The 26,870-nt window shown below is 36.5% G+C and overlaps 4 protein-coding genes and 1 pseudogene across 4 annotated transcripts; 3 read left to right on the top strand and 2 right to left on the bottom strand.

Moving 5' to 3' along the window:
• Positions 1-2,264: 2,264 nt before the first annotated feature.
• On the top strand, positions 2,265-3,760 carry LOC103411196 (gibberellin-regulated protein 6-like). Its single transcript, XM_008349850.4, has 4 exons — positions 2,265-2,550; positions 2,674-2,715; positions 2,860-2,893; positions 3,271-3,760. Exons 1-4 carry the CDS (start codon positions 2,482-2,484, stop codon positions 3,450-3,452), a joined length of 327 nt encoding a protein of 108 aa, XP_008348072.1. The 5' UTR covers positions 2,265-2,481; the 3' UTR covers positions 3,453-3,760.
• A 739-nt stretch (positions 3,761-4,499) lies between these two features.
• Positions 4,500-6,493, bottom strand: LOC103411367 (uncharacterized). The gene is made up of 7 exons (XM_008350005.2): positions 6,248-6,493; positions 5,558-5,629; positions 5,351-5,430; positions 5,051-5,216; positions 4,869-4,949; positions 4,699-4,755; positions 4,500-4,610 (listed from the first exon to the last, which is right to left on the bottom strand). Exons 1-7 carry the CDS (start codon positions 6,491-6,493, stop codon positions 4,500-4,502), a joined length of 813 nt encoding a protein of 270 aa, XP_008348227.2.
• A 6,943-nt stretch (positions 6,494-13,436) lies between these two features.
• LOC108174020 (uncharacterized mitochondrial protein AtMg00810-like) lies at positions 13,437-14,588 on the top strand. The gene has a single exon (XM_017334257.1). The coding sequence runs from the start codon at positions 13,437-13,439 to the stop codon at positions 14,586-14,588; it is 1,152 nt and encodes a 383-aa protein (XP_017189746.1).
• Positions 14,589-14,878: 290 nt separating this feature from the next.
• On the bottom strand, positions 14,879-18,244 carry LOC114826805 (aquaporin NIP2-1-like; annotated as a pseudogene).
• A 6,043-nt stretch (positions 18,245-24,287) lies between these two features.
• On the top strand, positions 24,288-26,823 carry LOC103442353 (amino acid transporter AVT1I). Its single transcript, XM_008381133.4, has 3 exons — positions 24,288-24,920; positions 25,434-26,041; positions 26,123-26,823. The coding sequence occupies exons 1-3, from the start codon at positions 24,740-24,742 to the stop codon at positions 26,636-26,638; spliced, it is 1,305 nt and encodes a 434-aa protein (XP_008379355.2). The 5' UTR covers positions 24,288-24,739; the 3' UTR covers positions 26,639-26,823.
• Positions 26,824-26,870: the final 47 nt, after the last annotated feature.

Genomic DNA, 26,870 nt, shown 5'->3' on the forward strand with positions numbered 1-26,870 from the left:
GATGAGTTAAGGGACCAATGGTAATGAATTTTTAGATGAGGGATAATTGCTCAAATTGAGTTAAAGTTAAAGGACCTTAGCTACAATTTACTCCATATTGTAATGTGGAGAAATTTACACCCGAGTGCCTATAAACTTGTTTCACTCGTCTCGTTAAACGCAACATAACCAAAATTTTCGTTTTCTTGTCTGTCAACTATGACATTGCGGGGACACCCTCACTCCCAATGCGCTTAACTACCTCTACCCTCCCTTCTTCAATGCACCGTCCATTACATGTTCAATGAAAAAAAAGAAAACTAATGAAAAGGGTTTGAAAACTTTGAGTTTTAATGATAAGAACAAAATAAAGGGTAAAGTGAATAGTACCAAGATTGACTTTTTAGTGTAAAAATGTGGTTTTTCGTTAAAGTGAACAGTACCGAGTGCTTTTCGTTAAAGTTCCCATGAAAAAAAGACTAGGCATATTATCACTGGAATTCAACCTACGCATTTGATATTAAGTTATTGTTGATATATCATATGATTTATTTTAACTTGGATATCGTATATAGTGAAAAAATTTAGAGTGAAGAAATGGTGGAGAATCTGAAGGACCTGTTGTTCCGGTGGTGATATGGAGCTCTTTGATTTTAAAGAATTTCTTGCCGGCTTTGTAGAGGAGAGACTAGTAGAATCACACAGAGAAGTCGAGATTTGAGAGCGAAAGAGAGTGACAAGGGCAGAGTTTCGTGAGAGAAAAGTGAAGAGGAAAGGAAAAGTGGAGACCAAGTTGAAGTAGAACCTTCAGCGATGATGGACGCGTGGGCAGCGAGGGCAAATTTGTCTTGTTGCTGTACAAAAATGGGAAAAAACACACGACCAAGAGCAATTGAAGGACACTTTGGTCAGTTCCCCGTTAATGAACAAGAACATTGAGTTTGAATTTTAGCATATGTATAATTTGAGCAAACCAGGAAGAGTAAAGATTTTCTGTAATGATTTAACATTTTTAATTTTTTGTCTTACGCTCTGTATGTTGTTTTTATTTATCCATTTGCTTTTGATTTATAATGAAGTTAACAACAAGAACGCTAAATTGCTAATATTGAAAAAATAAGAGTGGCATATAACGTTATATCGTAATGACAAAAAGTAATGATGTTTATATATTTTGATACGAGCTTGATTTCTATTGATTTTTTTATTTTTAACGGCTAACAAATCAACTCATCAAAACTATCCTCTTTAAAAAAAAAAAAAAAAAGTGCAGAAATGACAAACTCTCACATAAACCTCTCAAACGTTGACCTAGTGGGCTACTTTGCCCTCCTTTTTAAAGGCTGAGCATGAGCCACACTTTGATTTATAATGATCTGCCAAGTTACCCAACTAGTTCACCTACAAAGTAACTTTTTCCCCTTGCCTTTAAGGCTCACCATTTTTGTACCAAATATATTAAATTGCATTCCTGCATAAGATAGGATTGGTGCAACAAGAGATATATTCTCATATGTGTAAAGCTTGGAGCAATAAAAGGGGAAAGATTTTGGGTGGTTTGATAAAATTCCAATCTTTTGTTTTAATTTTAGTTTTTAGTGAAACGTAAAATATGAAAGTAATTATTTATAGTTTAAAAAATAATTATCAAACAGCTTCTTAGACCATCTCCAAAATGTCAAATATGTCAAATAGGATTAAAAGACATTTAGGTATTTTCCAATGGATATGCTATATATGATGTGGCATATGAGTCATTTGACTCGTTGCTTTCTAACTGACTTTTTTGACAGCAAACAAAGAAGGAGTCAAATGTATTTAATTAAACTTTTTTAATACATGAATCTCATTAACAACCAATAGAATAAAAACTACAATTAATTTGGATTATTTTTTAATAGGTAATGTAACTCTATGCCTAATAAAATAATAAAATAAATATTTGACACATCCATTGAAAAAGAAGAGAATTTAGCACTTGTATTTAATTTGTCACATCAACCATCAAATAAAATTTTGATATATTATATTTGACATCTTATTTGAAAATGCTCTTAGGTTGTTTACACGTAATAAATATTCTCTCAACGTAATAAGCGTGGGTATCTATATATAAAGAAACAATAAACATTCTATCCATATATCCTGTTGCCCATGTGATGATCTTTTATGCCAACTCAGAAGGATATTTTCAAGAAATGATGACTCAAGAAGACATCTTTCCCTTTTTAATAGTGGGTTAAGCCATACTTAACCTTTGCTTCATCATAGCCACTCAATCAATGTGCCTGCACGCGTGTCAGTTGATGCCAAGCTAGCAGCCCTAGTAGTCTGTGTGAGTGTGTTTACCCAACAATTGCGTGCTCGTTGATTTTCTGCTACTTATACCCCCCACCACATCACCAAGTACCCATAACTCCCCTTTCTTCTCTTCCTGTTCACATCACCCTCCTCTTGTCCCTGAGGTTAGTTTCGCCATTTAACGGGGACTTGTCTGTAACAATGGCCATGGCTAAGTTCTTTGCTGCCTTGTTCTTGGCTTTCCTTGCCATCTCCATGCTTCAAACCATGGTATGAGCTCAAAATTTCTCTTTTCAAACCCCCCCCCCCCAAAACCTTTGAACTTGTTCCCAATGACAAGAATGCCACCTACATTCACAAAATGACATGTTTTGTTCATCAATTTTGTTGCAGGTTATGGCAAATCATGGGCATGGAGGCCAGCACAAGGGCAATGTAAGCTCTCTCGCACTATACCCCTCACACACAGATAATGTGGATTTTTCTATAAAGCTTGAATCTTTACCTTGTTTTATGAATTATGATTGAACTGTTTACATTTTGCTTAAATGTTGTTACTATTTTTTTTTTTTTTTTCAGAATGCATATGGACCTGGGAGTCTCAAGAGCAGCCGTAAGTAGTTAATCTCACAACCCAATTTTCTTTTCTCTTCTCTTCTCTTTTAACATATTACATAGCAATGTTTCAACTATTTCAATTCACAAAAAAAGAGTATGAATTTCGATGCAATCGTGGACACACTGTCTTACTGACTTAGATGTTTACTTATTTATTTTTTCTTCTAAATACTAAAGAAATTATTTTTCTTTAACCAAAAGGAAAAAAAAAAGCTTTAATTTCTCTTCCCAGTCAAAGTCTTGACCATGGTCTTCATTCATTTACCAAGGTTCAACAATATTGCAATCTGCATCTGGGTTGGGTTACGGAGTAACTGTTACTGTTTCGGTTTTGTGACTTTTGCCTGCCTCTGTGTGTGATAAAATGACCAGAATGCCCGTCACAATGCACGAGGAGGTGCAGCCAGACGCAGTACCACAAGCCCTGCATGTTCTTCTGTCAGAAATGCTGCAAGAAGTGCCTGTGTGTACCCCCTGGGTTTTACGGGAACAAGGCTGTGTGCCCTTGCTACAACAACTGGAAGACCCAGCAAGGAGGACCCAAGTGCCCTTGATTATTAATCCCTTAATTATCCTATTTATCATAATCCTCTTAGTATTACTAATTATCTATATATAATATCATATATTCATGAAATGTATGAATTCTCTTTTGTACTGGGTTTGTTTTGTTGGTTTGAGAAGGACCTTGAAATTCTCTTAGCCAAATCCAGTCATTGAGAATTTTGTTTTAAGTTAGAGAGAGACAGAGAGCCTCCCTGATGTATTGTTACAATATATATTTGCACTACCTTTTGTATTGTGGATGGTGGAATCCTACTCATATCCATTGTGTGCCCTATAAACCAGAGTTTCTCCACTATTTCAACCACAGTTTCTCCACTATTTCAGTGGCGTCATTGGTCTAATGAAAGTTAAATATGAACGTGACTACTCGAATGAAAGTTAAATATAGGTTTAACGTGAATATTCTGTTCAACATAAGTTCGTCACGTGATAATATTTAGTTGAATTTGCATCCAATGCCATTTAGAATTTGGAGTACACAAATTACAAACACAAAAGTATAATACAGTCTTCAGTACATCAATGGTTTGAAACACTAATATTTTCGCCTTTGTTACGTATAAGTCATTCTCTCAAACACTAGGTCTAGTGTCTGCTTCCGTGACAAGACTTCTCTTGTTCTAAGTAGGTCATCGTGTTCTAAGTAAATCATTGTGCATCTTTCCAAATAGCACCTCCTTATGAGATTTGGTAAAGAAGAGAACAATGCATGACTACATTAACAATTAAGATGGGCCACAAGGCTCGAAGGCCTTAGCTCAAGCAACCATAAAAAATGTTTGGGCCTCTATCTTTAGAAAGCAAATCTTAACTCAAACAGCAGACTTCACTTAATAAAATAAAATTTTGTTGTATTCATAATAACTAGTTTGCTCTTGTAATGAAATAAAACATAAGAGTACAGCAAAATAAAATTACAAATTCACATAAAACAACCAACATCTGCATTACATAATTTTCAATTAGGAGAAGAGAGTTTATTGGCTTATACAACCATAGTTATTCCCCATCAACTCTGAAGAAGAGTCTTTGCATCAATATCGATGAGCAGTCCAGTTATACTGCAGCGCCGCCGCAACTGGGACCTCCGGCACTGCGACCTCCACCACCGCTAAATCGCCTTCACTTTGGTTCGGTGCACAACACTAGTAATTAATGAGAAATATGTAATTAGATAATTAATCATGGAAGAGGTCAGTGTAATAAGAATTAATCATGGAAGTGCTTGCTTACATATGCACTTGCGCACCAAGCTATGAGATAGGATGGTATGAGAAGACCCAACAAAACCTGTGTGTATCAATCACCATGGTGCTGAGTTAGTCTTAACCTTAACATAAAAGAATTAACCATTTTCTAAGAAGAAAATATATAGATTTAGTGTTGATTAATATCCTACTTACCCAAAAGATAGTAAGCAAATGGCTATCCTGTCCACTTTCATAGAAGTAGTACATATCTTTCATTACAAGAAATGTGAGGCACTGCAAGGCGATATTACTAAATAATAAATGAAAACTTGATAAATGTATAACTGAAATTATTATGACTCAATAAAGATATATAATTAGCTTCTTGGCCTTACAATAATTGCTGCAATGCGACATAGTGCATTTGCATTGAAAGCTATACCACCGTGAGCCTGCATAGCATGCTGGCGGCGGAGGAACTCCGCTGCTGCCTCTGTCTGCGCAGTCCTTTGTGCAGCTTGCAGCCCAGCCTGAGTATTCACCATGAAATAAGTTCCATCTCTGCGACACATGCATCCATACCCATATATCATATTAGTTTCATGATCAACGTTAATTTTATGTGGTTATAATTATTAGCTAATTACAACTATGGTGCTACTGCATGTTTTATAGCTTCGGGAAATTGGACTTGCCTGATTGGAATAGTGACATTTTCGGTTTGAGGACTGGGCTGTGGAGGGGGTATCACCATCGTATATCCAGCCTCGTAGGGCTGTGTATTCAGTGGCACAAGAGAAACAGAAAAGTTCATTTTCTAGATATAAACCCTAAACCTATATATATTTGTATAGAAAAAAAAAAGCAGAAATAAATTAAGAAGCATGCTATATGATATATACCTGGTTGCAGATTTCACAAGTCATACTTAGCCTCTCGTTGATCCATTTTTGAACACAATCCCTGTGAGCAAACTATACAGCCGAAAAGAAAGCCAGCCATATTAATTAGAGTAATGCTAAGCAAATCATTTATTTAAGAGTGATGTTACATTTACCACTTATTTGTACCATCATTTGTATCTTTTCTCTAGTAGAGGTAGAGTCTGTCAATACATGTGGGCTTCATCTCTATTAGATACAAATGATGATATAAATAGGTGGTAAGAGTAGCATTCATATTTTGTAAAAATTATATGACGTGGTTGTTAATAATTGAATTATTATTGAAATGTTGATTAACGTGCTAATACATTATTTACATTAAGAGGGAGGGGGGTTGGCTTAGCCTCACAATGGGCTAGCAATAATGTAGTTCAAAATTAACTTTGGCGAGGATTGAACTTAAGACCTCTCACTTACAAGTGAAGATGAATATCACTAAACCGTAGTACTATAAGTGACAATAAACATCATATTTGGACACATGAAACTGCCATCGTTGATGACACCATGTAATAAATGGATCCTACAAACATACCAAAACAAGTTGACTAGCTGACATTGCAGAGACGTCTTCTTAAGGATTAAAAGCGTTACATGCATGTTCGTATTCAAGTAATTAATTCATAACATATACATGATATGGTGTACCTTAAGAGTGCCGTTGCAGCGGCAAGGAGCTTCGAGTTTGTGAAGGTAATCCTCCTCCTGGCAAATTCTGCATTCATTTTGTATTCCAATACCAGATCCCTGCCCTTCTTCCGAGTTCACATTCGAGGATCCCTGACCTGCTTCTATGTCTTTGTTCAGCGCCTCTACTTTCTCCTTTGCTTCAGTACTACTTTTCCCTGAGGCGAAGGCCGCCGCTTTCTCCACCATCTTGCTAGCGGTTTCCATCGAAGATTTTGTACGTTACCTGCTTCCACAAAACATATACAGATCAGGCATGCATGCATAATAAGATGCCATCAGATCTGAAACAATAAAAAAAAATGCTATATATAAATTTATCTTGGGAAAAAATAGAATATATAATCACATTAACCAATTAAGTGTAAGGCATTTTAGTTTACCCGAATATGTAGAAAAATAATTAAATGTTTTCATTGGGAAACTATTAAACCGATGCAAACCCTCTAAAGACGAAATTTTTTTGGGAAAGATGGTCTCTTTAAACCCTAGAAAAATATGATACATCTATTATATGTACATGACCGAACCGACCAAAAAAACTATATGTATACACATAAAAATAACTCGAATCAGAATACATTTGTATATACAGCAAATTAGACAGAAGGCTCAAGAGCAATGAACTGAAGGAATGAAATTAAAAAAATGAGAGAACAAAATGCACCACTGACTGGAGATCTCCTCTAAGCTTCTCTCTTTTCAGAGACTCTCTCTCTCTCTCTCTCTCTCTCTCTCTCTCTCTCTCTCTCTCTCTTACAGAGCAGTGCGTGTTTTTCGCTTTGCATCGAGGGCTTAGAATAGCTCACATTTATAACGCAGTGGGTGGACTAGGGTCGGAAGGAAACAATGTTCATGAAATACATTTGGCGCCAGGCATGGCTGGAGATGGACGCGTAATCCAGTGTTTGTGCCACATAACCATGCTTTTGTGTGGCAATTTGCTTTTCTATTCAATTTCTTCTGGTGTTTTCTCCCCTTGTTCTACGACGGTTACGCAAGGTTGGCTTTTTCTTATCCATTTACTACCATGCCCTTCTTTTTATCAGAAAGCCTTCTTCTTAGATTTTATAGATTTACGTTCATGTATCCAAAAAAGAAGTTAACATGTATAATTAACCATGAAATTAACACATATTGAAATTCGTGATTAAGAACAGTACAATACTTGCGTCTTCTGTGCACCTTCTTATCAACTTAGTTGTGATTGACGTTTTTTAATCATACATATATCATAATCAGAACATCATTCATATTTTAATCACATTTTAAAGATTGATTCTACCAAAAAAATTATCAAACTGATGATCATTTAATCATTTATATATAAATATATGAAACAAATTGATGATTCATGAGAATGTTAGTAGAACCATTGATTTGTTATATGCATAAGGATTACTAAATAACCCCAAATTTGATTGCTTTTTTGCAAAAAAAAAAAAAATACATTTCATGGTTAAAAAAAATAAACAATTAATTATGTATGGACCATGGTTAACATTCATATTCACATATGGGTGAACAAAGGGTTCCCCTAATAAAGTGTGAGTATTTCCCTTAATTAATAAATATGTATTCCTCACCTCCTTTAGTGTAAATATATCGTTGTATTTAAGAAGAAAAAAAGTTTATCTAATTTTAAATGCTCAATATTTAAAAATTACAATTCTTAGTAATATTATATAAAAAATATTCAAATAAAATGAAAAATAAAAATTAAGCAGATACATAATGATTAGAGAGAACTCAGTAAATTTATTCCAATGAAAAAAATTGTCGCCATTCGCAGTGACAAAATTGTAATTCAACATGATAATTTTTTCTAACACAACTCAAATTCCGACAAAGTTTCACGTCTAGGTTCGTTAGTGTTCTTTTTTCCCGATAACCTAGATTCGTTAGTTATGATATGTTACGTTGACAACAGTAAGTTAATACGACAAAATTGTAAGACATGATAATTTATTCGGGATAACGTTGCGACAAAAATGTACTTTCAACTCGATTTTGTAATTATGATGTACTATACATAGACAAATGTAAATGAATTGTACTTTCAAAACATGATCAATCAACTAAACCTAGTTGTGTTATGCCTAATTGTAATGCTCAACTAGATTGCAGTTTATGCCAAATTTGTTGGAGTGTAAAATTGAATTAATATTTGGAGAGCTTAAAATTCTAATGTAGTGTATTTTTTATCTTTTGTATTTTATTGTTTTTTTTATAACTAACATTTGCATTCTAATTTTATTTATTTTTACTTGTAAATTCCTCATTCAATTATAGAAAAAGATAGAATATATAGTTACTTTCACATTTTTATGTAATAATTTTGATTCTCACCTTCTATCCACTAATAAAAGGGCTGGACCACTAAAGGGACAGTATGATGAATGGAGAAAGATGAGGCATGCCATAGTTGCAATTGTGATCGTAGGCTAGATGAATTCATAGCAGGATTGAATGCAATCACTTTGAAGTTAGAGGAAATGTATCAAGTTTGTCCACGGATCTCTCTCTCTCTCTCACTTTGCCTCTTCTTCAATTTGTGATGGATTTTATATATTTCCATTTTCCACCTCACATTAATACACTGCAGGTTGTGTACAAGTGAGCTTGTTGAACAGGCATTCTTTGTGCCACATGTACGGCGGCAGCGAATGGTGTTTCAGTCATGCTTTTGATTTTGTGTTAAATGTTTCTTTGGATGAACCTCCATGCTGATACAGTTTATGTTTTATTTCCTTTGTTGAGTAGGGTTTTCTCGAATCTTTTCTTCATAGAAGCTGCCCTAGTTACCTTTCGATGAATGCTAGAGCTAAATTCCTAATTTTATCATATCAGTAAATTAACGTATCTTTTTTATTCGTTTGACCAACATCATTTTATGCTTGATGTCATTGTAGACTTCAAGAATGTTTCTATTGTGGGGCATTACGATGAAGGACCGAACGAAAGATGGGTGGTTCGTAAGCATATAAGGTTGGTTGATTGGTGTGATGGATTATAACTGGAACCACTGACATCAAATTCACTTTGAGCTGTTGTTTCATATAACATTGTATGTTGCTTGCAACCTAAGGAACAATATTTTTGAGTGGGGGGTAGACTGATTGGGATATATATACAAAACAGATAATTGCACAAAGAGATCATCAATCCAAGGAGTTTTCTGGTGTGCGTACAAGTTGCTTAACGTGTTTTGCAGACTTTTGGAAGATCCTATTGATCTGTATACAGAAATTTCAAGCTGAATCCAGAGTGATAGAGATATTATGTATAACTATGAGATTGTGACACTTGGCATAAGATTAGCTAGGTAGTTAGATTAGTTATAATCTTGTGTTCTCTATAAATACCCTGTAAGATTGCTTACTCACTAAGAAAAATAATACTGAAGAATTACATTCAATCTCTCTCTCTCTCTAAACTTCTCTTCCTGTAAAATCTCTATCCTTCTCTCTAGTTTAACATGGTATCACTCGCCGCCATGGCTACCGCCTCTTCGATCCTTAATCAGCTTCCGCTATTGTTCATGCTAATTGACGCATTGTCGTGTCACAGCTGAATTGTGCTGTGTTCTTCTCGGATCTCTTCTTTTTCAAGCTTCTAGGGTTTCGACGCTCTGCAATTTCTGATCGGAACTCTCTTCTCGTTGTCTTTTGTGTTTCTGCACTCCAGGTGTTTGTGATTTTGCCGCTGAGAGGTATCTTTCTTTCTACCAGATTTTGTGCCTTGTTTCTTGCATCATGGTTACTTGTGCCTTGTTTCTTGCATCATGGTTACTGCTAGTCAATTGCAACTGCTCCAGTCTCCAATTACTGCACTTATTTCATCGCTTCCTACTTCGGTGAATATTAAACTTGATGATTCCAATTACCTCAATTGGAATTTCCAAATGCAATTATTACTCGAAATTAATGGTATCATGGGATTTGTTGATGGCTCCATCCCGCGTCCTTCTCGCTGTGTTTCTCCCTCTGGTCCCTCTGGTGTGGATTTGTCAAATTCATCATCTTCTGTTGCCTCTGATGCGTATTTGATTTGGATGATGCATGATCGGGCTTTTATGCAGTTGATCACTACCACTTTATCTCTAGTAGCTATGTCATGTGCTATCGGTAGTGTTAGTTCTCGTGATCTTTGGACTCGATTAAGGGATCAATTCTCTACTGTTTCTCGCACTAGTATCTTTCAATTGAAGTCCAACTTACAAAACATTAAGAAAGGAACTGATACTGTGGCTCAGTACCTCCAAAAGATAAAAGTTGCCAGGGATTATCTTACTGCTGCTGGTGTTTCCTTTGTTGATGAAGATATCGTGATTTTGGCTTTGAATGGGTTGCCTCATGAGTATAATACATTCCGAACTGTTATTCGAGGCCGAGAACAAGTTATTTCTCTCAAAGAATTTCGGTCTCAGTTGCTTGCAGAAGAAGCTATTGTTGATTCCAGTACACCTACACCATTTTTAGCTGCAATGGTTGCTACAAATTCCTCACTGGCACCTAAAGGCTCCTCTCCGTCTTTTTCCAATGGCTCCGGACAGTCTCATTTTGTTCCAAGGGGATTTAAGCAGTTCAATCAGTATAAGAACAAAGGCAAGGGCAAGTTTAATCCAGGTTCTAGAAACTTTAATCACATACCATTTTCTCAACCGCAAACTCATGTGTTTCCAACTTCAGCTCCAGGAGTCCTTGGTCAAGCTCCACACTCTTCTTATGCTCCTTCTGCTCCATCACTTGTTACATGTCAGCTATGTAATAGTGATGGTCATACAGCCCCATTTTGTGATTCTCCGCCTCCTACCAGATCGCAATGTCACATCTGTGGCAAAACCAATCATGTCACCTGGTTTTGTTTTTACAATGAGAAAGGATCGAACTACATTGGTTCTGCCTCTCACTTTTCTCCTATGCCTGGACAGCAATATTCTCCTATGCCTAGACAGCAATATGGTTCACATCCTGGACAACAATTTGCTTCACATCCTGGACAACAATTTGCTTCACATACTGGACAGCAATATGGCTATTCTCAGAGTTCCGGTCCTGCTTATCCTATGCCACAATACTCGCAGCCATCTCTGCAAGCTATGCATACTGCCCTGGCTCCTCCATCACAACCTTCTGCTTCACCGACCACTCCTCAAGTGTGGCTTACTGATTCAGGCGCCACCAATCACATGACTGCAGATTTACACAACTTGTCATTGGCTTCACCATATCCATTCAATGAAACCATTCAAACTACTAATGGTAAAGGTTTGAAAGTATCCCATATTGGTAGTACTGTTTTTAACACTTCTGTGCAGCCTATCCAGTTAAATTATGTGTTATATGTTCCTAAACTATCACAGAATCTACTTTCTGTTCACAAGCTCTGTCTAGATAACAACTGTTATCTTATCTTCGATGCTTTTTGCTTTTGGATACAGGACAAAGCCACAGGGAGGATCCTCTTCCGAGGGCTTTGCAGTAATGGACTTTATCCCATTCATTCCTTTGCTAATACCACTCTTGGTGTACCTCCTCCAAAGCTACAAGCTAAAGCTTTTCTTGGACAACTTGTCAATTCTACTATATGGCATCATAGATTGGGCCATCCCTCTAATTCCATTGTTTCTTTAATGTTGCATAAGTCCAACATTCCTTGTGCCAAAGATTCTGTCCCTCTTGTGTGTTAAAGTTGTTTAGAAGGTAAATTTTGTAAACTGCCATTTCCCACATCTGTCAATAAGTCTGTCATTCCTTTTCAGGTTGTGCATAGTGACCTTTGGGGTCCTGCACCTTGTACATCAGTTGATGGATATCGGTATTATGTTACCTTTATCGATGAATGTACTAGATACACATGGATATTTCCCCTCATTAATAAATCAGATCTTTGTGCCACCTTTATTGCTTTCTATGCCTATGTGTTGAATCAGTTTTCTGCTACTGTGAAGATTTTCCAGAGTGATGGGGGAGGTGAGTTTTGTAGTAATAAATTTCAGTCTTTTTTAGTTGACAAAGGCATTTCACATCAAAAATCCTGTCCATATACCCCGGAACAAAATGGCTTGGCTGAGCGAAAACATCGGCATATCATTGAAACCACCATTACTTTGCTTAGCAATGCTCAGCTTCCTTCTTCTTTCTGGAGCTTTGCTTGTCAAACAGCCACTTATCTTATCAATAGAATGCCTACTCTTTTACTCTCCAATAAGTCTCCTTTTGAGTTACTATATGGGAGTGTTCCAGTTCTTTCTCACTTGAAAATTTTTGGGTGTACCTGTTATCCTCTCCTTAAACCTTACAATAGCACCAAATTACAACCCAAAACTACTAAGTGTGTCTTTTTAGGGTATGCTTCCAAGTTCAAAGGCTTTCTGTGTTATGAGGTGGCTAGACAGCGAATCTATGTATCAAGGCATGTGTTTTTCTGTGAACAAGAGTTTCCTTTTACAGAATTATTGACAGCATCGAAACTGGAGCGTATTTCATTGCCTCCATCCTCGGTGTCTTTCCCACTTCCTGTTGCTACATCAAACAACGTGCTTGTTTCACCTGTTTCTACACTCTCTTCTTCATCTCCCCATGTCCCAGAGTCCATTTCATCTTCCATGCATTCCATACCATCTTCATTGTCACCCTCATCTAGTTCCAATTTACCTGTTCTCTCTCAGTCCATTACTGTTGCAGAAAGTGACAGTCTTGCGATCCCTGTGGCACCTGTCCATAGTCCTGAGACTCTTCAAGTGGTATTGTTCGTTCCGTCTTTGAACTTACATTCCATGCAAACAAGAAGTAAAAGTGGGATCATCAAACGGAAGGTATTTTTCTCTGCTTTACAGTCATCTCATACCACAGATCCGTCTTTGATTGAACCTACTTCTCACAAGTCAGCTCTTAAATGTCCAGTTTGGTTGACTGCTATGACCGAAGAGATTGATGCTCTTCATACTCAGAAGACTTAGAGCTTGGTGTCCTTGCCTTCCAACAAGAATTTGGTTAGTTGTAAATGGGTGTTCAAAATTAAGAAACACTCTGATGGTACTATAGCTCGACATAAGGCTCGGTTGGTAGCTAAAGGGTTTAGTCAAGAACCTGGGATTGATTATACTGAGACTTTCAGTCCCGTTGTTAAACCCACAACAGTGCGGATGGTGTTGGCCTTAGTTGCTCATTTCAATTGGTCTCTTCGGCAGTTGGATGTCAAAAATGCCTTTTTACATGGCATTTTGCAAGATGAAGTCTATATGGTGCAACCTCCAGGTTTTGAAGACCCTACTTATCCTAATTTGGTTTGCAAACTCCATAAATCTCTCTATGGTTTGAAACAAGCTCCCCGAGCCTGGAATGAGCGATTCACTGCATTTCTTCCTCAGTTGGGGTTCACCACTACGTATTCTAATTCTTCTTTGTTTGTGAAGGCTGTTGGATCCACATTGGTTATTTTGTTGCTCTATGTGGATGACATTATCATCACTGGCAATGACTCCCTGGCTATTCAACAGGTTATTCAGTCCTTGACTTCTGAATTTGATATCAAAGACCTCGGTTCTTTGCACTATTTTTTGGGTATTCAAATTTCTCGCACTGCAAATGGGTTGTTTCTTTCACAGCACAAGTATGTCCATGATCTATTGGTTAAAACAGAAATGGTTGACTCTAAGCCCTGTGATACACCCTGCCTGCCTTATCATCGGCTTCTCAAAGATGATGGTGAACCGTATAACAATCCTACACATTATAGGAGTGTTGTGGGTGCTCTGCAATACTTAACCTTTACCAGACCTGATATTGCCTTCTCTGTTCATCAGGTGTGTCAGTTTATGCAGTGTCCTATGGTTTCCCACTATACTGCAGTCAAACGGATTCTTCGGTATCTTAAGGGTACCATGACATATGGCTTGTCTTATTCCAGTTCTGCTTTAGATATTAAAGCTTTTAGTGATGCTGATTGGGTCGGGGATCCCAATGATAGGCGTTCCACAACTGGGTTCGTTGTTTATCTCGGAAGTAATCCTATTTCTTGGTCTTCTAAGAAGCAACAAACTGTCTCCAAATCGTCCACAGAGGCAGAATATAGGGCCTTATCTTCCACGGCTGCAGAGCTTGATTGGATTAAGCAACTCCTGAGTTTTTTGCAGATTCCAATATCTTCTGTTCCTGTGTTGTTCTGTGATAATATGTTCAACATCAACGCACCAAGCATATCGAAGTTGATGTTCACTTTGTTCGAGAACGCGTTGCTCAACATCAGCTTCATGTTCAGTTTGTATCTTCCAAGGAACAGTTTGCATACATTTTGACTAAGGGGTTGAGTGCTCCATTGTTTCACACACATTGTAACAATCTCATGCTAGGTTCCTCCAAGCATGAGTTTGCGGGGGGATGATAGAGATATTATGTATAACTATGAGATTGTGACACTTGGCATAAGATTAGCTAGGTAGTTAGATTAGTTATAATCTTGTGTTCTCTATAAATACCCTGTAAGATTGCTTACTCACTAAGAAAAATAATACTGAAGAATTACATTCAATCTCTCTCTCTCTCTCTAAACTTCTCTTCCTGTAAAATCTCTATCCTTCTCTCTAGTTTAACACAGAGGGCCCTTGAAGGTAGGTTGTCCATTGCTGTCGCTCTTGATTCAACGAAGCTTGAATGCAAATGAGGGTGGTGATACTGCCTGGATCGGGTTATCGCTGACCCGAATGAAGCTGTAGGACCATGAGCCAAGTAGGGCTCCTATCACTGGTCCAACGACGTAGACCCATATTCCTTTGTAGTATGCATTTGTAATTGCTGGCCCTATTGTCCTTTCTGGGTTCATTGATATCCACCTGATATTGGTCTGTGTATTCACCAAACACCACGTTAGCTGTTTCCCTTGCTCAAATATATGCACGGTTATTGTGTGTTTAGTGTCTATTTTTTTATTAAATATTTGTAACTAGTTCTGTTTGTGCGTATCTCCACGATATTTTACTTACCCGGCAAAGATTGAAGTTATGCAAACCGCGGAGCCAACCGCAATACCTGCTAGCTCTCCTACCTGTTGTGAACAGTCCTCAGTGAAATGTCAAATAAAGAGTTGGAATTTCATGTCAAAATAAAGGGGAAGAATTATATATGTGAAAACAGTACAGCTTTGGTATCAGTTGCGACAGCGGAGGCTACGAACTCCATGGAAAATGTCATGATTATCTCTGAGATCAAAGCTTGGATCTCTGATCCAGAAGGTGAAGTGGTGCCAAGTTGTTTAATAGGGTGCAATAGTACAGACAGGGTGAACGAGGCAGATATTGATCCTGCTAGTTGAGCTACTGCATAAATTGGGACCTGAAAAGAAAGGTCATGAATGTTTGTGGTACAAAAGTATGGTATACATTCCTAAACCACTCCACCAACTTGCTGAAAAGTGGACCATATATGGTATACATTTCTACAAGCCTTTTGTGCAAAGGGATTCTCATTTTTTCAAGACATGAGGATTGGTTGTGGGACTCACTTTACATTGAACTCAACGATCTGAACAGTCTATTTTGTAGGTCTCGATTCCTAGATCATCCTTGCAAAAATTCAATTCAATCCAAAACTATTTGATTATTTAATTATCACAATGAAATTTCATTGTTTTTTATAGAACAAAGCGTTCGTTAATTTCTTTGAACCCAATTAGATGTCTCAATTTTTTCTGATTTGATTAATATTTTGCAAGGATGACCTGTGAGGTATAACTTAGAAAATAGATTGTTCAAATCATTGACGTTCAATGTGGTATGAACCATACAACTAATCCTCATTCAAAAAAAAAAAAAAATCTCTTCCCTTAAAGACTTCTTACTTTCCTAAATCACAACATATAGAATTGGTAGCCCAAAATTACTCCATGTACCCAAAAAGTCTTTTGGGAATTTTTCACAAGACGACATGTATTATGATTTTTTTTAGTACAAATACAATAAAATTTTCGTGAGAGATTGAGTTAGACATAATACCTAGGTATTGAACTTACAATAAAAGTAAGTCGAATTTAAAACCTCTCACATATATAAGTATAGAGATTACTATGTTAATGATTTCACGAGACAATATTTTATACCATTCAAATATTTGGAGAAAAGAATTTGAACTTGTAAGGGGGCGGGCACACGCCTAATAACCCGAACTAACCAAAATGTGTAAACATATGGGTTGTTTTTAATCATAGGGTGGGGTGACTAAACTTATAATTTCGGGTAAAAAGGTAAACGTTTTTTTATTACTTGAGTTACGGAGAAATGGATCACAAAATGCAAATAGGAGGGATTAGAAATGTGTGTGAAATACAAATACATGTAACAGGAATTTGTAAATCCCTTGTTAGAAGGTGTCATATGCAAATTCCTCTTATATACCTTTGTAATGGTCATGTAATGCATTTTTAATCTATCCTATTTAAAAGAATTATGATGTATTTTTTCACTCACTTGGTCTAATTCCTTTGAAACTTGAAAAATCTTTTACCCAAATATAATCTTAAGAAATTAAATATTACAGTTTGTTATCCCCAATATCATAAATCATAAGAACAACACTTGAAATGCAATTCTCTAACAAACATATATGGATGACTATGATATAGAGGATTCAGTTCACTTCAATTTATGAGAATTTCCAACAATCTCATTCTTTTAGACCCCATGGTTTAGGGAAATTGTAATTATTCATCGTTTGATCTGAATCTGTTATTTTACGTTTTCTTACGTTGTTGAATTAAAACATAATTGTGGGTGACTAAAATTTTCTTAAATCGTGGGATCCAAGAAAATGGAGCTCTGTTTTTTTAAATGATGTTCCCTTATGATATTCACTAAAGGAGAGGGGATGGGCTTAGCTTCACAATAGACTAGTAATAATGTAGTTTAGACTCGCTTTTGGCGTGAATCGAACATAAGATCTCTCACTTACAAGTGAAGTGAAGAGGAATATTATTAGATTACTAAGTGGCAAGTTTGTTGGGTTTTTATATTAAAAAAAAAGTTGAGTTTTGTGGCCAAGTGTGTGGGTACATAGATAACGTTATGGGTTATGGGCCCAAATGGGCCTTAGCCTGGACCCCACACAAGCATCTACAATGTGAGTTTTATGGGCCTGTCTATGCATGGCATTATATTGTCCATAAGTCACGTCTCACACATAGTTCTGAAACAAATAAAAAATAAATTTGCAATTCCATAATCCATTAACAAAATGGAAACATGGGGGACCTTAGAAGGCTGGCAGTGAGTGTACCTATTCCCATGGAAAATGCCTAACGGCGGCGAAGGCAAGAGTGACGGCCGGGTTCATGTGCGCACCGGAGATGTGGCCGACCGCATAGATCATCACGGTTATGATAAGCCCTCCTGCAATCCAAGCTCCAAGCTTTGAGACTCTGTGTTCGTCGCTGGCAGCAAGAGCAGCTGAGCCGGCCGTGACAAACACCAACATATACGTTGCTATCAGCTCTGCCACCACCTGCAAGCATATACATATATGAAATTGGATATTTTTTCTATTAGTACATATTTACATTAACGATTAACTCATTTAAACTGCGAGAAAGAGGATTCAAACTTGGGTAAAGCACACTATTCTATCTGCGAAGTTGATAATTTAAGAAAACGATGAAAGTGCATGTTTGCAACGAAAGCAAAACAAAAGCATACGAGATATATACAACGTTATACCTTTTTGAAAAAGCCAGGTGGGTAATATTGTTGTTCAAATAATGTCGATGACTTCAGAATATGATCAGACATGTTTGGATTTTGGGAGGTCGCCGGGTGGTTTTCCGGTGAGGCTAACTGACCAATTGGAGCCATTTCTCGATTCACAATTAAAAACCTGGAATACTTGAAAAATATTTATAAACTAGTGATGGAGGAAACTAATTAAGTAGTGCAAAGTAGCAGCTCTTGACATATATAACTATGACATCCTCCGGGCTGGTTTGGTGCCTAGTAAGAGCTTAGTTGATCACTATATATAGAGTCCAACAATTATTGCCCTATGTTGGGGGACTTTGATTGATGGAAGAGAAGAGAATAAAACAAGTTTGAGAAAGGGACTATATTATATATAGAGAGAGAGATTTCTGTAGTGCGGTTAAATGTATTTAAAAAAAATGAACGTGCAGTTGATATGTCATTTATTAAGTTACCGTTATTATTGATAAGTCGACATTGTGAAGTTACTCTTTGTCAAAACGTTGTCGTTATGGTCATCGATAAGTCATCGTTGTTATGCCCACAAGTACAAATAACTGCAATTTTGCTGTTCGGTGTTTCCAGTGAGCAAATGATAGAGCACGGTCAAAGAGATGTCTGCCTAGAAAATCTTTTGTGTCATCAGGTATAAGATTATATATGCTATTTTATAAGATTTTGATCACGCTTGTTGGCATAGTTAGTGTCACTAGATACAGTCTCCACTAGTAGGCATCCTTTGCTCTCAACCTCAGAAAATCTAACTCGACGGATCAATTTACAAGCACAAAATCAATCATTCATAAGAGCTGACCAAATCATTTGGTCGGCAACAGTTTCGTCCCTTAAAAATGTGCTTCAGCTCGAATCTTACTAATTGTCTCATCATTGTTCTACAACAGCTCAAAATCATATCGAGTGAATGAAAGTTATCAATAAGATTTTGCTTGAGAACCCTCCTAAACAATCAACATATCAAACACGTTAGCCACCTTCCAGTTCCACCCTCATGTGCTGTATACACGATATAGAATTTGAATCCAAGGACAAAGGCCTGACACAAATTTTGACACCCATTTTCTAAGGCTCACTTTCTAATTTATTTTAACAATCCGAATCATTTATATCTTACCGTTTCCCTCAAAGATAATGTCTACCAAAAATCACTCAAATCCTAAACTATATGACCATCGTATACGTATTACATTTAGTGTTTCTTTTTAGAACCGTATCAGTTCATTTTCTTCACTACATATGAATGTCTTAATTGTTTTGAATATATCTAATTTGTAACAAAATAATCATCGAAACACAAGAATTTATTTCTCCATAGGTCCTCGAATCCCCTCTTAGACATCAGTTCCTTCATGACTCACCTGGACCTATTGGAACTCCATTATATTAAGACCTCCTTATTGTGGCCCATCCTATGTAGTCTTCCCTTGGGCTTGGCCTACAATTACACCAGAAAGAGGAAATCACATGTTGTGTATGTTCCATCAACATGTGTACAACCAGTCTTCTATCTATTTCTTAACTTGTTGCGTCTCAAAAAAAAAAAAAAAAAAAAAAAAAGAAATTGCTAAAAATTGTAGAACATATAGCAACTAGAACCCTCCCTGCCTCCCACATGAGTTTCCAATGAAAATCCAAACCCTATCAACTAGATTTTCCATTCCACACCAAGACGATAGGAATCATAGGATTTACCTATCCTTATCCGTTCAGCATAAGAAATTATATGGTCCTAGATATAACAAGTTTCACTTTTTCTTGGCACTATTTTAGCACTGCACAATAATTATTTTATAATAAATCATATTAATCAAGGTTCATTCATTTCGCGTGACGTTATTCAATTTAAACTAAATTAAACTTGTCTGGTACTGTCATAATGTTATTGATCCACTATTTATATATCAACTATATCATTCACTTTTACTATAATTCATAAATTAGTAACATCGTATGATAATATGAGGCTGATTCACAGAAACCAATAGAATCATGGATGCATCTTTATCTAAACATTATATTATCTCTAATTTGTATCATCTTTGTTGGATGTTAGAGAGTCATTCGTTAATCAAGTCAAGTTTATATAATGAAATCAACTATTATATTGAATAAAAGGACAATGTTGGTCGCTTTCTAGTTCCCATGATATGACAAGTTAGAGAATGTGGGTTCTTAATTTTTCCAGATTTTTCAAAGAAAATACAACAAAACAACGAAAGGGGAAAAGAAGGCTGGGCAGAAAATCTGACAAAGAAAAAGAATAAGTGGAATGGAGGAAAAAACAGGACATTAGATAAATTTCACGGTGTATATTAATTAGGAGAAAATTCTGAAAACTTTAAATATAAAAGTTACGACAAATATTGTACTTAATGCTTACCAAGTGACATATTTTGAGTGGATGCTAGTATGACTAGTGTCACTCAAAAAGCTTCCTACAAATTTTTCTCCTTAAGATTGTAACAAAAAAGTTCACTTTTTCTTGGTAGTACTGTACAATAATTTTGGTTTATAATAAATCATCTTAATTAAGACATGTGCATGTCGTGTGATGTTATTAAATTTAAACTTAATTGAGCATGTCTGACATAGTCGTAATCTACTATTTACAGATTAATTATATAATTCACTTCCTTTACAATACGTAAATTAATAATATTATATAACCCCGCACTCAAAAAACTTTTCCCCAGTCTCATCAAAATAAAAAGGAAAATACTTGGCTGCTGAACGTTTTGGCAAGAACTCTGCTTACACCTAATTTTGGATGAATGCGTGTCCAAGTTTTGATTAAAGAAATCAAAACTTGAACACATGTTTATCCAAAATTAGGTGTAAACAGCAACTTTTGCTCTTTAATCAAAACTTAAACATATGTTCATTGAGAATTAGGTATAAGCAAGAGCTTTTGCTGAAACTTCAGCAGCCAAGCAGCGTTCAAATAAAAAATCTATGGGCCATATCCAATCAATGTTTTTTATGGTGTGGTACAGCAATGATTGATTGGGGAAGTGGGGAAGTGGGGTGACACTGATTCACCAGAGCCAAGAGCCACGATTGTAGTAGATCAAGTGAAAAATACACTCTACCCTTTAGCCCTTTATACATTAATTTGTATGAAGTTTCTTATCAACTGCGCACTGTCCAGGTTTTTCTTCTTTCTTTCCCTGTTGTCGAGGTAATCTCAACATCTGCATCAAATTAAACAACTTTCACATTCTTTTCTTGCGTAAATTGTAGTTATGATCTCTTAACTTTAACTCAATTGGAGTAATGGTCTCTCAACTAAAAATACATTACCATTGATCCCTCAACTTATCAAAACGTACAGCTATGGTCTCTCAACTAAAAATTCATTACTATTGGTCCCTCAATTTTAATTCAACTGAAGAAATTGTCCCTTAACTTTAACCCAATTGTAGCAATTGTCATTCCAACATAACTCGTTTTGACAATTTTTTTTGACGTGGTTGACGAAAATGATCATAATTACACACTTTGATGAGTTGAGGGATCCTAATTATATAAATGGTTATTCCAACATAACTTATTTTGACAAAATTTTGACGAAATTGATGAAAATAACTATAGCTACATATTTTGATAAGTTGAGGAAACAATGATAATGGATTTTTAGTTGAATGATCATTTCTTCAATTTGATTAAAGTTGAGAGACCATTGCTACAATTTACTCTCTTTTCTTTGTCTATTTATGTGTGTCTCTCTGGGTCATGGAGGCAGGAAACCATGATGGGTTTCTCCCACATAAAAAGCAAAACAAATTACAGGACGATGACATGTCAGGGAAGGCTGGTTCTGAATTTGAATATGGCCACCAATCGAGTACCTCATTTTGCATGGCTTTCTTTAATCGACTAAATGCCTTGTCAAGTACTTTCTTCGTGCCGTTAGAATGTAAGAATCGAACTCAAAATTAATAAGTAATGTGATCGAGATGATGTAAGGCTCTAATTCATTTTTGCGTTCAAAACCTTGGTTGGTTAGGGTTTATCTTTTGGGTAAAGATTTGAACACAACCATTTTCCTTTTATACCTAATTCTGTTATTTGATTCTCCTTTAATTTTTTTCGATCGAATAATCATAAATAAATATAAATGTGCAGAAAGAAAACAAAAATGTAGAAATCTTTCTTCTTTGTTTTTAGCCTAATTTTTAATACCCTCCCAATTAAAATAACATCTCCTTTGCATTGGGAATCCTGACCCCTTTTGATTTGAAAATCCACAAACTGAGTGAACTGATACGAAATTAGCCGTGCTTTGATTTCTTTAGTGTGCAATTCTCCCATTTACTAATTCAAAGCAGTTCATGCAGCATGTCAAATTAAATATACCCTATTTTGATTTCTTCTTCTTAAATCTGATGAGACTTCTGACCTAATCACATTTATTAATCAAAAAGCAGTGCAACAGCAGACCAATCATATCTGTCAATCCAAATCACATGTATCATGTGTAGGCAGATTCACCATCCCACTTTAAGGCTTTTTATACCCTAAGAGCAACTCCACCGTGGGAGTCCTCCCCAGATAATAATACACTATGTTATCCATTAAGTGAACAGTAATTACCATAAATAAGCAGTAATCACCTTTTGCATCTTCACCGTTGCACTTCAATAACTCTGGCAATAGGCAATAAAATATTTTTTTTTTTCTAAATAATACAAAATAATTTTATTTGTAATTTCAAATATGATTTATAATTTGTACCATTTTCTATTAAAAAATTATTTTTATTATTTCTTTTCACATGGTGCAGCACACCATTCCAAAACCTTTTTTTTATTATTATTTTCTTCTTTTCACATGGTGCCAACGCACCATTTTTTCTTTCTTTTTCTCCAGCTCAGCCACACCCGGTTTTCAACCCGTCTCCCCCTGCCCCCAACGCACCAATCCCTCCTCGCCTCTCTTCCTCCATCTTCACCACCCCACCGCCGCCTCTCTTCCTCCATCTTCACCATCCCACCCACCTCAGCCTCCATCAACGGTCCCGATCTCTGGCGACCCATCTCTGCCACTCATCTCTGCCATTTTTTGTGCCATTTTTCAAGCTTAGCAGTTCCCACACCTCAGCCACCCATCTTTGCCATTTGTCTGTGGGTGTTCATCACCTCGGCGACGAACTCCGGCGAGAGCCGTTGAGTTCGAAGCTTGGGTTTTAGTTTTTTTTTTAATTTATTTTTATTTTACTTTATTTTTATTAATATTTTATATTATGGCTGACGTCGCCCTACGTTAAATCCACCTCGAGCTCTCGGGTTGGCAATTCCCCACGGGCCTGGCGCTTAGGCCTTCCCTGTCCCTCGGGCTCCCAATGCTGGAGTGTGTCACTCGAGCTCTCGGGCCCTGTTTGGTCCACTGTCCCCTGAGCAAACTCCCACGGTGGAGTTGCTCTAACATCACGAGGCTACATATTTAAGAATATAACTGCTCTCCTTTTCATCGTTTTGTTTTTGGAGTCGATAACTCGTATAATCATATATTATAGAGAATTTGAATGAAAAACTTCTGGTATTGTTCACTTTAACGAAAAATCATATTTTTACACTAAAAAGTCAATTATGGTACTATTCATTTTACCCTTTATTTTGTCTTTATCATTAAAACTCAAAGTTTTCAAGTCATTTTCATTAGTTTTCCTTATATTATATGAAGAGCATACATTATTAATGGTCCCTAGGATTTTGGCTTCAACTCAACAATTTTAAAAGTACTCAACAACTTTATTTTGTGGTAAATACTTACTCGACAACTTTGCTTATGTTATTTTCACCTTGTTAGTCTAATGGTAGCTTAACCTCATATGAGAGAGGGGTTGTGATTTTCATGTTCTCGTTTTTTCTATTTGCACTCCTCTTTTGTATTTTTAGATTCTCTTTGATTTTTTTCAATCTAAACACTAAAAAATAAAAAGGAGTGAATATAAAGAATAATGAAGTGCGAAAATCACTACTCGAACTATTTAAATATTCGGAGAGTAAATAGACAAATACTATCTGCCTATTTTAATTTTTGGAGTCAATAACTGCGCATAAGTTATAACCGTATTTTATATGAAGAGCATGGACTGTCAATGGTCCCTAGGATTTCGGCCTTTTAAACGATTTTGAAATTACCCAACAACTTTTTTTGTGGTAAATAATTACTCAACAACTTTGGTTATGTTTTTTCTATGAATAATATACAAAATATGGAGCAGATGCTGTTTTGTTGTGTTCGTATTTTAGTTACTCAAGTTTCAAAGATAAGTCCCTCTCAGTGTTATTATTTTGTTTTTTTGCCTGTATTAATGTACTGTCATCTTCTGTATGTATGTATGTATGTGTCATAGAACACTGCATTTTTTTCTGGGAAAAAAGCTGGCTCCTACAATTGTGCAAAAATTAAAAAATATAAATAGTAGTTTTGCAGCATTGAGTCGACTCGTCGTCGCATTCGTTCCTGCTCCCAAACCTAATGAATCTTAATTAGGACAAAACAAAAACAGTGTGCAGTTTGAAACCTTTTTTAAGTATTTTTAAACACTACATACTACCAAATTTACATATATACATCATCACCAGCCTTACATATAATATATGTCTGGATTCATTCTTGTTCTTCCCTTCTAGTTCTTTTGACACCTCTCTCTCTCTCTCTCTCTCTCTCTCTCTCTCTCTCTCTCTCTCTCTCTCTCTCTCTCAATGGATGCTGATTCTTCAGAAAAGTCATCATCCTTGAGCTTGCCTCTAATCCTTGGTGAGGAGCAACATGAGCAAGCTGGAAGCAAGGTAGAAGAAAAACTAGAGTCGAGCTTTCATCACCAAACTACAGCCACAACCTCCTTCCTCAAAACCTGTTTTAATGGGCTCAATGCACTCTCAGGTAATTATCTACTTCTCAGATTGATTTTTTTTAAGAAAGCTTAATTAAGTTACGAACTTATCACCTTCTCAACTTTTTTGGTGTTTCTTGCTAGAATTTCTTGCCTCTTCATTCTGCACACAACAAAAGTTAGTTATGAACAAATTATTATGTTATTTTCACATTGTTAGCCTAATGGTAGCCTAACCTCATGTGAGAGACGGGTAGTGATTTTCACACTCTCGTTTCTTCTGTTTGAGCTTCTCCTCTTTCTTCTGTCACTATATTCTCCTTTGATTTATTCGACCTAAACGCGGGAAAACGAAGAGGAGTTGATATGAAAAAATAGTGAAGTACGAAAATCGCTACCCGGGGCTATATATAATCTAGTTCATGTGGAACCATGAATTCTGATCTGTGTATGATTTCATATTGTTACATTTGCATTTAAAATGTTCTTCACTTCTAGCTCAGGAGAGTACGAGATTTTAATATCGAAAATTGTGCTTTTTTTTTTTTTTTTTGGGTTTTCAGGAGTAGGGATACTGTCAGTTCCTTATGCACTAGCATCAGGAGGATGGCTAAGCTTGATCTTCCTTTTCTTAATCGCGGCTTCAGCCTTCTACTCGGGCTTGTTAATCCAGAGATGCATGGATGTGGATTCTGATATCAGAACTTATCCGGATATAGGTGAGCGCGCATTCGGGAAGAAGGGAAGAATTCTGCTGTCGATTTTCATGAATGTAGAACTCTACTTCGTTGCAACAGGGTTCCTAATTTTAGAAGGAGATAACTTACACAACTTATTTCCCGGCGTGGAATTAGACGTGGCTGGATTAAGAATTGGCGGAGAACAGTGCTTCATAATTGTTGTTGCCCTCATTATTCTGCCAACAGTTTGGTTAGATAACCTGAGCCTTCTTTCTTATGTGTCTGCAAGTGGAGTTTTAGCATCTGCCATCATCCTCGGTTCGATTTTGTGGATTGGTGCTTTTGAAGGAATCGGATTTCATCAAGAGGGCACACCACTGAAGTGGAATGGAATCCCTACCGCTGTTAGCTTGTATGCCTTTTGTTACTGCGCACATCCGGTGTTCCCTACCCTCTACACTTCAATGAAAAACAAACGTCAGTTCTCCAATGTAAGTAAAAACTTGTTACCAAGTGACATTCATGCTATTTTGTTTCAGCATATTTATCAATCCGCTGTTTCTTTGTTGCAGGTTCTTCTCCTATGCTTCATCTTGTGCACCATCTGTTATGCATCAATGGCAGTTTTCGGGTACCTAATGTTTGGATCTACGGTTCAATCACAGATAACATTAAATCTCCCAACTCACAAAATTAGCTCAAAAGTCGCGATATACACCACGCTGGTCAATCCGATATCCAAATATGCTTTGATGGTTACACCAGTTGTAAATGCTGCAAAGAAGAAGTTTCCGAGTCACTACAACAAAAGACTCATCGGCATGTTAGCCAGCACCACCTTGGTGATCAGCACCGTTGTAGTAGCTTTGGCTATTCCATTTTTCGCTTATCTCATGTCACTTGTCGGAGCTTTTCTGAGTGTAACAGCATCGATTATATTGCCGTGCTTTTGCTACCTTAAAATTTCAGGTATTTATCGACGCCTCGGATGTGAGATGTTGATTATAGGGCTTATATTAGTACTGAGTGCTGCAGTTGTTGTATTTGGCACTTACACATCTCTAGTAGAAATAATAGGGCACTTGTAAAAGGATTCTCTTTGTGGTCAATATGTTTGTTTCGGTAGCAGTTTTCTCTTTCGTTCTTTCTTTCGGGCTACTGTATGTGCAATCTGCATAGTATGGGAAAACAGAGGCTCATTGTCGGAGGGGTCAAGGATTTGCAAACTTCCTGTTTTTAGTTATTGAAACTACAGATGCTTCTTTTTCTTCCATTTTCTTTGGGATCGAAAATGCTTCTCGAAGGGGTTCATTTTATTAA

This window comes from Malus domestica, chromosome 09 (genome assembly GCF_042453785.1).
Source record: "Malus domestica chromosome 09, GDT2T_hap1".
Taxonomy (NCBI): Eukaryota; Viridiplantae; Streptophyta; class Magnoliopsida; order Rosales; family Rosaceae; genus Malus; species Malus domestica.